This window comes from Harpia harpyja, chromosome 6 (genome assembly GCF_026419915.1).
Source record: "Harpia harpyja isolate bHarHar1 chromosome 6, bHarHar1 primary haplotype, whole genome shotgun sequence".
Taxonomy (NCBI): domain Eukaryota; kingdom Metazoa; phylum Chordata; class Aves; order Accipitriformes; family Accipitridae; genus Harpia; species Harpia harpyja.
Window position 1 is genome coordinate 9662110 of NC_068945.1, and position 14677 is coordinate 9676786.

The 14677-nt window shown below is 39.8% G+C and overlaps 1 protein-coding gene across 3 annotated transcripts in view; it reads left to right on the plus strand.

The window, feature by feature from the left end:
• Window positions 1-14677, plus strand: part of ITPR2 (inositol 1,4,5-trisphosphate receptor type 2) — a 285893-nt gene that overhangs the window by 231682 nt on the left and 39534 nt on the right. For all 3 annotated transcript variants that reach the window (XM_052790972.1, XM_052790971.1, XM_052790973.1), the window contains 6 exons: window positions 1437-1544; window positions 4019-4211; window positions 7067-7192; window positions 10047-10222; window positions 11540-11704; window positions 13876-14071. In XM_052790972.1, coding sequence (XP_052646932.1) covers window positions 1437-1544; window positions 4019-4211; window positions 7067-7192; window positions 10047-10222; window positions 11540-11704; window positions 13876-14071 — 964 coding nt within the window. The remainder of the gene's footprint in view (window positions 1-1436; window positions 1545-4018; window positions 4212-7066; window positions 7193-10046; window positions 10223-11539; window positions 11705-13875; window positions 14072-14677) is intronic.

Here is a 14677-nt window from a genome sequence, read left to right on the forward strand (position 1 = left end):
GCTGATGTTCTGCCACATTGGCTCAGGGCTCTACTGTCAGGGCCAAGCAGACTTCCGTCCATGAGGAAGTTGTAGGAAGTACATTTATTCTTCCTGAATATTTCCTGGTATTCTCTTGCTTTGGGATATTCCATTTATTATTATTCATCTTTAATTAATAAGTTTGTATCAAGATCAAGGAGAAAATTTATTTTGATCAGTACATTCTAGGGAACTTCAATAAATAGAGTAAACTGTATATGTACCTCTCCCCCTCCATTCTTAGATAAAAAGGGGATGGTGAGACATGCAAATAGCTTATAAACAAGTGAGATCACTTTCTGGTTAGATTATTACAATATCTGTTTAGATCCATTGTTACTTTTAGACTTGATCCCTGACATTCTTTTTGTAGATTTACAGTTATAATTCCTCACCATACTGTGTTATTTCATGTAGTACAATCCTAATCCACCTGTGGTGATCATCACTTCAAAGCCTAGTTCCTGTGGTCATTTTGAGTGCTGTACCTGCCTCATTTCTAATATCTGTGTCTAGTCCATTGTGGTAATGCTGGTGTAGTGATTAAGACCTGGATCACATCTGCAAAATAGCCTTTCCTTTCCTGCCTCGCTTTCCCCCACCTTAAAATAGGTGAAAAAAATGAGAGTTTCTGGATTAAAACCACTCACTATGATATAGGGAAAATTGCATTGTTAGTAATGTTTCCTCATGCCTTGTAATTAGATCTTTGTTTCTCACTGGCCTAAAGGACATCATGAATGTATTTGCTGACATTCTCGGTATTAAACTTTGTGCAGCTATTGAGCATTTAAAATATTTACTATTCAACAAGAACAGATGTATTTTATGAATCATGTAAAGTCTATCATTTGTAAAAGTTTATACGAGATACATATTTGTGTGTTTGTGTGTGTGTACATATGTGCTATGTATATAAACTGTACAGTTAAGAACGTATTTGCCTGCCACTGCAGTCCAGCTGCCTCTGAAATAGTTATGGACATTATCTTGGCAGCCCTGAAATAACAACCTACAACATGGTGAAGAACAGTTTAGCCATTTGAAATTGCAGAGAAAATTTAATCGTAAATGTAATTACATAGACAGAGGTATGCAAATTTAGGTCTAAACTTAAGTGAAAAGAAGCATTCGGTCTAATTTTTTGGCATTTGTCAAAAGCCCTCCAAAAACCATCTAGGCTGCAGGCTAAGCTGTCTTTCATAAATCTCAGCTGAAGACTTGCTGCTGACTTTTTAAGACTAAATTATTTCTATTGTTCTCAAGTAATTAAATTTTTGTTGTTATCTGTGGAAAGAGCCCCACTGGGTTGAGCATGTAAGTATATGGGGGTGGGGGGAAGGAGGATTTAGCTAAGATGATAAAGCTGAAAACATAGCAGCGGGATATAAATCAGATTTTTTTTCTTTTTCTAGTTGGCTCGTCACAATAAAACATTGCAACAGATGCTGAAGCCAGGGTCAGATCCAGATGAAGGAGATGAAGCCTTGAGGTATTATGCCAATCATACGGCACAGATAGAGGTAAAGAATTGCTCACTAGAAGATTGAATATGAGACAAGTTTGCATCTTGTGCATGGTGTATCACCTCTTTTTAAGCTTCTGAACAGCAAAGCTGATTCAAATGGTGTAGATAATTTATGAGAAGGAGAAGGTTGAATAATGTGCTTTTGGCTATGGGAGAAAAAGGAATGCACCTGTATTAAAAGTGGCTCCAAATAATCATTTTACAGTAGCTTTCCTGTGTGTTACCAAACATGTTTTGTTAAGGAAATAATGACTGTGGATAGTAGCTGTGTCATGAAGTCAAGAATAATCTTGTATGGTACATCACTTAAATAAATAATCATGAGTTTCAAAGCCAGTGATGCTAACTGATCAAATTAAAAGTCTGGCTGGAGTACAAAGAGGTTTTGAAGTGGTGTAGACATTCAGTATGGCTTTTGTTTAAAAGACCAAGGCTTGGCCTGGTTCATCAGTTCTGTTCTCTATTTTAAACTTTATGCCTGCCATGGATTGGATTTAGATCAAGATCCACAGAGGTATTTAGATTCTTAACTCTTATATCAGTTCCTGTGCTCTTACAGATTTCATGGGATTATAGGCATCAAGATAGGAGTTAGGAACTGTAGTATCTCTAGACCTTAGTGACTTTGTAAGGAGGAGAATTTCTGTGGTGCAAAGGCAGCTGCTGCGAGAGACTGCAGGAAGAAGAGGCATCTGGCTCTCCCTGGGAAATGCTGTATCAAGTCCAAAATTGGCCGAGTATGAAAACTGTGCAGTATGGTTGCACACAGGCCCAGCCTGAATCTGAGCCAATAATGTTACCTTCGGTGGGCTCCCAGGCTCCATCAGCATTGGACCTGAGCTTTTGTGAGTCGGGAGCAGTCTTGATGCAAGTGCCTCAGGTCTGTATTGTCCTGGCTGCCATCAAGACAGGCCATGGCTGGGTCCTTCTCTGTTTCCCACCGTCCTTTTTGCCTGATACTGGTCACGTTATCCCACCACAGGATAGATGGAAGCTCCATGGCTGTGGTTGTCCAGAGGGCAGCTCAGTGCTTCTCTTCACATATTTTAATACTTTGGGTGCTTCTGAGGTATCTGTTAGCAATTATCAGCGAGTTACCTGGGTAGGTTGTAAATTTAGGCATTAAACAAGCAATGCGGTCTGCTTTTATGTGGCCAATATCTTCTTCCTGGTGTAGTTTCTGAAATCTGCTAAAACCCCATGGCTGCAAAGCCTGTTCCTCGAGCAGATATGGAGGCCTTTATTCTCAGGGAGGGTTTTTAAATGTCATTCTGCAGAGCAGCACCTGCAGCTTATCTCTTCATTTGAGTCCCTAACAGAACTGAAGATGTGCTGTCGGCTTCCTTCGCTCACCCTACCAGGTTAGCTGCTAGTCACATAGTCTCATTGCACAACTGCTGGCCTAAGACACAAGTATTTACTTAGGACACTTAAGAACTGCCTGTTCAAATGTCATGTAATGCACATGCCCATGGCCAGACATGAGAGTAATTATCCTTCATCTCCAATGCAAATGTGCTTGACTATGTTACTCCTAAAAATGACTGAAGACAGGTGGGTTTTTAGTATGTTCACATAATAAATATGAATTAACAGAGAGAAGGGAGGGTTCTTTAATGCAGGACTGTAACTGGAAGAGTAAAACTCAACCCAGCATTGCTGCTATATCAAATGGATGTTTGCTGGTCTTTCTCTGAAAGCAGTCTTAGACCTGTTCAGCATTTCAGATATAGCTCCTCTATATCAGGGTATCTCATTTGTCTGATTTGAAAGTCAAATAGTGGGTTTTTTTTTCACTGGTGGCTGTTTAGAGACATGGGTCTAGGAGTCAAGATGGGTTTTCTACCCATTTCTATATTTTTAGTAATGCAGAGTCCATGATCAGCATGGGGAAGCAATTTTCATGACAGTGTGGTGAGATGGAATAAAATCTAGCTCATGCACCGATAACTCGGTAGGCCCTGAAATACAAACAGTGCAAAACCTTGTTTTTTGCCAAGTAAGAAGATAAAGACTGACAAGATATGGGTGCTGTCTGAGTAACAAGGTGCTATTTTTGCATGTTCACCTTCACAACTTATTTCATCATAGAAATAGACTCAAGGTGAGAAAAGAATTTTGTGATCTGAGCAGAAAGCTCCCAAACTTGTGCACTGTGTACTGGGAGAGATTCGTTTCTATTTATTGCAAAATTGAAGCATTCTGAATTAGAACACTTTTATATTTGGGGGAAGTTTGGACCTAGGTTTTGCTTGAGACGTATATTTGCCTCCTTATTTTGAGGCAGGCTTTTGAAAATAGAAAAGCAGTTTTACTTTGTTTTAGGATTCATCAGTTCAACTTCACTGTAATGTTCAAATAATTTATGCATTAATTTAGAAAAAAAAAGGGGAGCTGTGAACAAGAAAAGATATGACAAAATGGTTGGAAAGTCACTGATCCTGAAAAAAATGTACGTTTTATTTATAGATTGTTCGCCACGATAGAACAATGGAACAGATTGTATTCCCTGTCCCCAATATTTGTGAATTCCTCACTCGGGAATCCAAAAGTCGGGTATTCAATACAACAGAGAGAGATGAACAAGGGAGCAAAGTCAATGACTTTTTCCAGCAGACAGAGGATCTTTACAACGAGATGAAATGGCAAAAGAAAATTAGGAGTAAGTATTGCAATTTCAAAAAATAGCTTAATTATTCTAAAACTCTGCTTTTAAGACTTCAAATACTTTCATTTTAATAGTACACTTTTCTCTGTTCACTCCGATAGTGCAACAAGCAGAACTGCTCAGGGCTTGAGAGTGTAGGTCAGTAGAGTATAGGTCAACTGAGACACTTGCATGCCACCATAAAAGAGGCATAATATGGAGCAGTTAGTAATATAAGTAATGTGTTCAAGATGATGTTTTGGACTCCAAAAGCTAAATTGAGGGATGGATGAACTGGGTGTAGTTCTACTAAACTCAATAGAGTTGCACCTAATTAAGCCAAGGCCCCTAATATTTAACAAAAACATGTGTAGCTGCATATTTGAGGTTTGAAGATTCCTAAAAGACCATTAAAAAACTTGTAAATGTCAGTCACTTAAAAACATCTCTCACCAGAACCTCAGCTGCTTTAAATCTGCCCGATTCCCGTAGAGTCAGTTCCCCTCTGCCAGTTCACATCAGCCTTGCTTAACTAGGCTGCAGTATGTCCCAGTTTGTTAGCCCATACTGGTGTATGTCCTGGGGTAGTGGGAGAGCCACAGGTACCACCTTAAGCTGCTTGCAGATCTGACAGGCACAGTCAAGATCATGGGGGAGACATCAAAGGAGGGACCCGAAGAGGAGGTGCAGCGAAGCCAAGCCAGGTACCCTGAGTTTCTTCTTTAGTTCACTGGTGGGCATTACAGCTGCTGGCCCTCACCAGGAACAGGGCTGCTGCTGCTGCCCATGTCCCGGGGACAAGAAGCTCCTGCCAGCTCAGCCACTGTCAACTCTGCCCTTTGCTTTTGAAGCAGAGAATCAAGGCTGCAAACTAATTCAGCATCTATAGTATCCTTGAGGGATAAGGAAGAAAATTATATTTTATATATGTAGACATATATAAAAATACATGAGAGTGATTACTTCATTCACTGCTAAAATGCAGATGCTGTTAGGGTGGCACACATCAGCTGCTCACAGCAGCATTATGCAATTGATTAGGAAGGAAGTGAAGAATAGGATCTATGGTCAGCACAGCAGGGAGTTTGGATAGTCAAAGCAATATGGTTTAATGTTGGTTTAATGTAGCATCCTTAACATGATGGAAAAATGAATGTTGGTTGCAGTTTTTATAAATGTCGATTCCCAGGCTGTAATTTTCAGAGGCAGTAGTTAAAGTCTTCAGCCTGAACCCTGTCAGCCCAGGTCCGCTTCCCTTGGTGGCACTGTAAGAACTTGTCTGTACTGACAAACTGGCCAGAATAGAAGTTGAAAAATAAATTATTCCAGAATAACTCCCTATCAGTACAGTCTGTTTGGGAATAAAAGTCACTGTATTGTAGAAAAATTGCTCCAGTAACAAAATCATATCTGTGGGCTTTGCTTAAGAAACACAAATAAAAGAGCCCAACCCTACACTTACATAGACCAGACCTGCCTAATGCTATAAGCAAAAAAACCAAGTTTATTTTTATTCAGAACAGAAATTCCTCAATTCCTTTCATCAGTGGAATGGCCTACAAGTCTCCATGTGGTTTTTTTATTTGAAAAGATAATACAGGTTGAGGCTGGGTTCATTCTTTAGCCAAGTGTCTGTTAGCATGCAGTCCGCGTTGCTTAAATTGACAGATGGCATTTTCAATGGCTCCAAATGCTTAAATCTCAGCAGTCAACAGCATAAGGTTATCACAATGAAATCTGAATATTTACCTAATCGCTGTTAAAGTCTGTTTAGACTAAAGCCTGAGACAGTCACATGCAGTTGAAGGAGTCTGCTGTTCATAAAAAGTTAGCTGGGTGCAGGCAAGTCAGGAATATGCTCTGCATACTTACAGGAGGTTCTTGGTACTTTAAAATCTAATTAATAGGAATATATCATGTTCATTTAAATGAACCTCTTTGGCTAGAGATTTTTTCACACTTTTGCACATAGAATCTTGTTTTAAATGTTCATTTAAACATATTGTAGTGCAGTCATATATATGAAGTGCTTACCTGGGTCTTAGTACCCTCCGATCTTGTTCCTAGCCTTTTTGGTGAATCGTTTATGTGACTCTGGACACAAAATCTTAACCCTGTTTTGCCCTATTTCCCTTTTTAGTATTTTCTAACTAGGTTATAAGTTCTTTGGGATATAGACTATTTCTGTGTATTTGTACAGCACTTTGACACATGGAGATCCTGGCTTCATTTGAGTCCTTTTAAGCAGGAGTACAGAGCAGACCTGTTTGTCAGGAGGTAACCTTGGACATCTGAGGATCATAGTCAGAAAATAGTCAGCTTTCATAGAACCAAATCCCAGTCAGACCAAATTTTACCTGCTCCCCAAAGTAGATCAAGATGTATTTGGTTTGACAGAGGTGGGGAAGATACGGCAGTTCTGAAACCTTGCCTATTCCATCATTCTTTGAATAATGTCATCAGTGTACTTGGTCCAAATGGGTCATCTGGATGACCCGTTCTGGGTCTTCTGGTTGACTGGCATGCAGAGTACTAAAATCCATTTGTTTGTTTCGTTTTGTGTCTCCATGCACAGAGGCTAGTTTCAGAGGCAGGTGAAAAGACTCCTTCCCTAAAGATCCAGTCCTAAAATCTTAGCAGAGGCAAAACTCTCATATAGAATAAACTCTGTTGGGATCTTTGGATTAAAAGCTGTGCTTGAAACTATGTTTTATGGCAAATGTATGTTTGATATTTGTCTATTTTAGTTCATTTGAAAGATCTGCATATTTTCTTCATTAATCTGTATTTTTTAATTCCCTTGAGGCCATTACTCATGGAGTTCCTGCCTGCTTTCGTTTCATTGATAGCTGCTCTTCTCCCCTTTCTAGATAATCCACCCTTGTTTTGGTTCTCCAGACACATTTCTCTCTGGGGAAGCATTTCCTTCAACCTTGCTGTATTCATCAATTTAGCAGTTGCTCTCTTCTACCCCTTTGGAGATGATGGAGATGAAGGCAAGTGGAGTTTGATTTTATTTTTCCTTTTAATTTTAGATGCTTTCAATTCTAAGGTAACGGTTATATAAAACTGCATCTTCAGGTATGCTCATATCTGCAGAAGCCATTTAGTATCTTCTAAGTAGATACCAGATGTTGTCTGAAATATGGTAGTTGATCTTCTGTGTGTCACATGGCCCATACGATGTGAAGTAAAATAGACAGAACATAGCTGCTAAGCTGAAGATTATCTAGATGATCTGAGCTAATTCTTTTTTTTTTTTTTTTTACATTGCCATATTGCAGTGTACTACTGCACACATTCAGTTACAGCTTCTGAGCTGAAGAAGGATTCCTGGCAGCAGCAGAGGGACAGAGATTCCTTAAAACTGACCAAACTGAATGACTTGCAGTCTTAAAAACATATGGAATAGAATGATTTGAAAACTAGCTTGTTGGCTTTTGACTATTTTGTTTATTGGGATAAAAGGATATAACTGTTGCAGAGGATAAACACATTGTATAAAGATATGCTTAAAACCTATGATTCTGTCTCTGCTTCATCACATGCCACAGGAAATATAGCAAATAATAAATTTCATTAAATAAATGCAGCAGACTAGCGGGAGGCCTCTTCGAATCCACAGCAAGCTTAATTGGGATAAAGGAGACTAAATAGTTCAGAATACTGGTAATGGGAGTAGAGCCATTCACCTCTGGGTCTTTGATTCGTGTCCAGTCCAGTCAGTAATGTGACTGAAAGTCACCTCTGTCTGATGGCATGTGAACTGGGCTGGTGGAAGCAGTCCAGCTTCTAGTAGATACATGTGCTTTTCACAAACACCAGAGTTGGCACAAGCAAACATTCCTGTTGGCTGGCTAAACAGAAAGGCAGCAGATTAAAATATATTGGCATGAGACCACGTTGCCCTTTCACCCTGCGGGGTGGTCTCTGCAGGTCACGGCACAGGCACCTCCGCAGCTTTGCGTAGCAAAGTTTGCAGCGCTGTGCCGTGTAAAAGGGAAGTGTTTGTGCTTTGTGCTTTCCTGTTTGTAAACTGAAGAGTCACTCGGAGTGCACACACATTAAAGCCCGTGCAGGGTGAGAGGAGAAATAAAGAGTTAAAAATAAACCTTTTAAGCTACTAAATTTTAGCTAATCTTTACTCACAGAAATCCTCTGGTCTGCAATCAGTAGGTATTAATACTTACTTTGAACTGCAGATTTATATAGTATTAGTTTAAGTGGCCCCAGTAATCCAGTGATTTCAGTGATAGCGCACTTCAGGATTCCAGTTCCTGTTGCTTGTAAAAGCAAAAGCGATTCCTGAGCAATAAACAATAGGTGTGGCCAAATGGGACGAGCAGGTCATGAGGCAGCCTCCTCACTTCCAGCTTCCCCCTCCACCAAAACCTGATCACACAGCCAGAGTTTGTCTCCTGTTTTTCCCCCTTACCTTGTGTAAATCCCCCCATACTCAGATGTCTGAGGTGTCTGGGCTGATCTAATCATCCCAAGAATGCTGCCTTTCAGTAGATTTCTGCAGTTCTTACATCATATGACATAAGTGAAACTGTGCTCCAGATGAGGACTCCTTGCCTCTGGCGTGCATGTCTGTACACGTTACCAGCGTAGGTTCTGCGACCTGAAATTGTTTGACCTGCAGTAGGGAAGAAGAAAAAATGATTTGTTAAAGAAACACTGAGTGCTTTGGCCTCACCTTTCAGATTCACTTGGAAGTTATTTTTTAGGTTCTGTTAAAAGTTTCCAAATCTTATTGGCGAAGAAACTAGCAGAGCTGACCTTGAACCTCCTGCCAAGGATAAACACTCCTGAACTTTGGAGAAGTTCGGATGCCATCTGAATGTTGAGGCTAGGGCCTCATCTCATTGTTTTCTAATCCCACTGATGCTGCTCAGCTGTGTATCTGTTGCCAAAGAGATAGCATGATTTCTATTGTGAGTCTAGCTAAATTTTCTATTCCCTTCTCCCCCATCACTGACCTCTCAGTTCATCTGATAACAATAGAAGTCAGTGTACAAGTGTGATAGTGCCCTGCGATCTGAATGTGCTTTTTATATCGCAGCAACATGGTGTGTTTCCAGGGCTTTAAGCAGAGGAGAGAGGGAAAATAGGGGCATCGCTCAAAACTCAGGGAGAGCCTGGAGCCAGCATCTTGCAGAGCAGCAAAGAGACTGACTCTGAAGGCAGTGGTTCGCACGCCCGCAGGAGCTCAGCAGGACCTGGGACCCACCGCCTCCCCAGGAGCAAGGCACAGCTATTCAGCTGCTCTCGGCAATGCAGATGCTGCCCGCTCCTGCCGAAGTCCCTGTGGCTGCCTCCCGCTGCGGCAAGTGCCTTGCTCCCGTGCAGAGGCGGAGGTTCCCGCTGAACACCCGCAGCCGTTCCGAGGAAAGCTGCTTTTCTAAAACCAGGGCACTTTGGTGCTGTTGGGGATCGAAACGTGACACTGCAGCGTGGTGCCACTTGCTGCGCCGCCCCGAGGACTGGCTATTTCTGTAGCTGAGCAATCATGGAATTAGACCGGAGGAGCCCTAATGATCCCTGCAGAAGGGAGCTGATTAGTAGCTTGCTCCAGAAGGGTAAACTGTTTTATCTCTGAGCACTCCTTGGATTTTAATGGAAATTTCATTAGCTGCTCTTATTATTACCTGCGCAAAAATCAACAATACTATGATAATAATAGCTCTTGCTGCAATTAGGGCAAGTTGTGGTCAGCAGTTGTGATGCATGAATCACGATTTTTGTTAGCTATATTGGCAAAGGAATTGATCTTTTGGATCTGTTTCTTGGTGAAAAATGGAGTCTCCAAAGATGCCTTTCTCAAATCTCCCTTTCTCCTCTCTACAGGCACACTCTCTCCGTTGTTTTCAGTCCTCCTTTGGATAGCAGTGGCGTTTTGTACAGCAATGCTGTTTTTCATCTCCAAGCCTGTTGGTATTCGACCCTTTTTGGTGTCTGTTATTCTCAGGTCTATATATACTATAGGGCTTGGTCCTACCTTGATACTTCTTGGTGCTGCTAATGTAAGTACTTAAAAAGCAATCAGAATTTCCCTTTCAGCCGAAGCAGAGATATGAAGGGTCTCCTATTAAAAAAAGTCCTTGATTAGAGCTGTGAAAAGAACTTCTTTTTCTGGTTCACTGGTTAAGCCAAAAAAAAAAAATCATTTCCAGTCATCCTGAAACAGCAGTATCAGCGAAGTGGGAAGCTAAGAAAAAAGCTGGTTTGGTTTTGTGCATATGCAAATATTTAAAAAATAAAAACAATATGAAATTTAAAGAAAAATTGCTGAATAAGGGCAATCAAATTTACAGTTTCTCATGTTAAAAGAGTTTTCACTACTAATATGCTCAGCAATATTGACACAAGTTTGTGAGATGTTTCTGTGAGCTTAAATATATTTTTGACTAGAAAAAAGTTTTCAAAATTAAAAATTCTTTCAGCCCTTTGCCAGATCTCCTAACTTAGACATGAATAAGTTTGCATGTTTACTGAGCTTGGTAAGATAGACAGTCATGCTCACAAGTCATCTATTTAGATTTCTGCCTGACTGCTGCAGCTCTAATTCACCTTAGCACAAAGTATTGGGCTATTTGCCACCGGTTCTGTGAGAATTTCACATACTTAACTACCCAGACATATAGTCAAAGGTAAAGGCAAGTAAGCAGCACTTGCCCATGTCAAATTTGTGAAAGAAAAAAATATGTTGAGTCCTCATTGCTTGTCCTGGACTACCCAACAGATGAGGATAGCCCCTTTCGTATTTACTTCTGCACTGCTGTTCGCATGCAGGCAAAGCTCAGGAGCAATGAAGAATCTGATGCTGTTGCTTAAACGCTATACTTCAAAAATGCCCCCAGTATTTTTTTTTTAAGGATTTTCATGTTGAAAAACACGATCTGAAGGAAATAGTAGATCTCACACGCACCCCACACATTTTCTGTTGTGTTACTATTGTTCTCTTTGTAGTGGCATGCCTTGCTGCTCTTACATAATCTCGGGTCTAAACTCAAAATTGTTAGGAATTCACTCCCCAGTTGTTTTTTTAATGCCTTATGATATTAATCCCACCCTACCTACTCACTAATGTTATAGAAATAAATCACAATGTAATGAGGTGCAATGCGGTGTTAGAGGGGTGATGTACTTCCACTTACTCTCATGGGCTCATTCCCAGTGTACCTTGGGAGCTGGATTTCTCTCATCTCACTCCAGCTATCTAAAAGTTGTGCATTTAGTCAAAGCAACCTATCTAGACTTTTTGCACACTACAGCAATGCAAACAATAAATAACAGGATTTTTCTGATGGAATAAACCTAGCCTTTCTTGCCCCCCACAGCTTTGTAACAAAATAGTGTTTCTGGTGAGCTTTGTTGGGAACCGTGGAACTTTCACCCGTGGCTACAGAGCGGTCATCATGGACATGGCTTTTCTCTATCACGTAGCATATGTCCTGGTCTGCATGCTGGGCCTCTGCGTGCACGAATTCTTCTATAGTTTCCTGGTAAGTATATGCTTCTGTGGAGGGGAAAACTTTGCAAAAATAGAAAATACCGTTACCCGTGCAGCTGTCTTCAATTTCTTCCTGACAATCAAGCCAAATCATGTGTATTTTTAGCATGCCGTTGTGTTGCTGCCTCTTAGGAGCTGCTGTTTTCATTAGAACCTGTTTCTGTTAGGACTTATTTTATCTGTTTCAGAGTTGAAAGTTTCCCCCTTTTTTTCAGACGATCGTCATATAGCCCACTCCTTTCTCCCACCCTTCCCCAGCATACATATATTCTGTGTCCATTTTTCCTGTATCTTGTGTCAGTCATAATCTCTTTGGGACAGGAGTTGTCCACTGGTGTGTGCATCATACCTGTGCCAAAGGATCCCATTCCTCAGTTCATCTTGCAGCCCTAATAAAATAAATTAAAAAAAAATTACTTGGGAAATGGGGATGGCATGCCTCTGGTGTAGCAGGAAGATTCATCACTTTAAATGTATCCCACTTCATTTTCTTTTGTTGCCATTACCCAGATGGAATGCCTTTTTATAATATGATACAGGTGCAATGAAAATGAATCATACAAAATTATGCTAAACTCAGCTAACTGCTCCCTTCATGCTGAATAGCAGTAAAAGGTGTTTCACTGCTCTTGTTTTCTAATCCTTTTGCTTCATACGGGAACGTTTGAAACTTGTAGGGAGACTGACTAAATTGTGGTCATTTACATGGGTTCACTTTCCTGTTGTCGTATTTTTCTCAGTTTCCTGAATAGTGGTGAACTCCCAGTGTTTCACAGAGGTGTGTCAAGCACACTAAAATTTTCAGGGGTTCAGTCCTTACGCTGGTGGAGCTCCTGTTGAAGTCAGGTTTTCCAGATCTTGACATTAAAGTCAGCTTCAAAGTTTGGGCAGATTTCAAAGGAGCCAAGATTTTGTGGCTGTAGCTGCAGGACCCTTTTCAAATGGATGTAACTCTTCTGCTTAAAAAATGCACAGCAAATTATCTGTTATTCCTTCAATGAGTAAGGTGATCTCTACCTTAAAATACTTTCCAAAGTGCCAAGTAGTTTAAGAAACATTTTACGTACTTACTTTTTTCAGTGACTGCTATTGACCAGTGTCCATGATTCATGGATGTTTTAATTGTTCACATTCCCAAGTTCCTTCCAGGTGTTCACTTTGTAGTGGATATATTCTAAACTCTCATATTTGTTCCTCATTTTAAGCTTTGTCTTGTATGGAATGAATGATAACTGTCTTCCTTCATTCTTCCTTCATTATTAATCCTTTCACAAGGCTGTGGGTTTCAGATCTTGTGAATTGTGGCTAATACCTTCTTCTGTGGACCATTTTGATAAATCATAGTGTGTCACTTTATATCTGTAATCTGAGTGTTTTGAAGTGGAAATACATACATTATAGATAAGGTCGAAAGCACTGTAGAACATCAATAGAATTGTAAGAGAAGAAAACCTATAGTTTCTTGAAAAGCTCGTCACATTTAATTGCGATTTTAGGCCTTTGACATTTAAAGCAATATTATCTTAATGTGTGCTTTTCTTTAAAGTTAAATACCAGGAAAGCATATAGTGCAGGGTAAAGAAGAATAGAAGTTTCTAGTTTTATACAAACAGTACAATGAATTTAACTTTGTCCCAAAAAGAGATGGCCCTGATCCTTGTACATGTGAGTGACTTTTAAATGATGCCATGAGCAAAAGGAAACAGTTTACAGACATGTAATTACTTATATGCATGAGTGCGTTTTTGAGTTGCAGCCCATGCATGTTTATCAGATGGGAGATAACATGAAGAATTAATTTGTAGATATAGATCCATAGTATGAAGACACTGGTTTTTAATTTTAATCTAGCCTGGTTTTGAACATGGGGAAGCAATGGATCTTGTTAGTAACCATTATCCACGCCTGGATCAGGCTCATATATACTTTGTGACTTTGGATTTTGCTATAATCTATCTTAAAATTTAAAGTTCTGTGCTAGAGTTTCTCCTCCTATAAGCATGCCCAGCTCCCACTGAAATCAATGTGGATTGTGTGTTTATGAAGCTGAGAATTTAGAACATGGCTAGATGTATGTTTCAGTAGTTCAGGCTGTTTTCCTATGTAGCATCTCTGTATTGCCTCATTTGTATTCATTTTTCCTCTACTCTATGCTTTTCCCAGCTGTTTGATCTGGTGTACAGAGAAGAGACATTGCTAAATGTGATAAAAAGTGTTACCCGGAATGGTCGTTCCATTATCCTCACTGCAGTGCTAGCACTCATCCTAGTTTATCTCTTCTCCATCATTGGGTTCCTCTTCTTGAAAGATGACTTTATCATGGAGGTTGACAGGTTGAAAATCAGGACCCCTGTTGCAGGTATTGATTTTATATTAAAATTTGCTTCCCACATATACCTTTTCTGTCTGCCTAACCTAACTTTCATATAAGGAAATTAAATTTCTTTATTTGTATCTGTGAGAGCAGAACTAATTCTGTATACCTTAGAACTCAATTAAGTCTCTGAGTAAAATTTAATGTATGTAGGGTTGTTTTAGACTAGGCTTATCTGTTGAAATACTAAAATCTAACACATTTGATTTATTACGTTTTCTTTTCAAACTTGTGCTAATATTAAAAAAAAAAAATCTATTCCTAAGTATTTGGAAGAGCAGCTCAAAGTGGATTCTATTGGTTCTCATCCCACCTTGAAACCAGCTCATAGTATTTTCTGTGTACTATATGAGGCATGTGATCTTAACGTGTTCAATAGATGTATTCGATTACTTTTTAAGCTTCATCCAGCAGAAATCTATTACGGAATCCACATTTCTAGTGATAGGAGGTTTCCTGGTGCATCTTTTAAATTCAGCGTGTATTTAATAAACATTACCATTAGTGTATAATCCTGGCTTCAGTAAAATTATTGGGAGGTTTTTAACCAGTTTTAAAAAGGCCAGGATTTCAGCTTTCTGGAATGAGAGA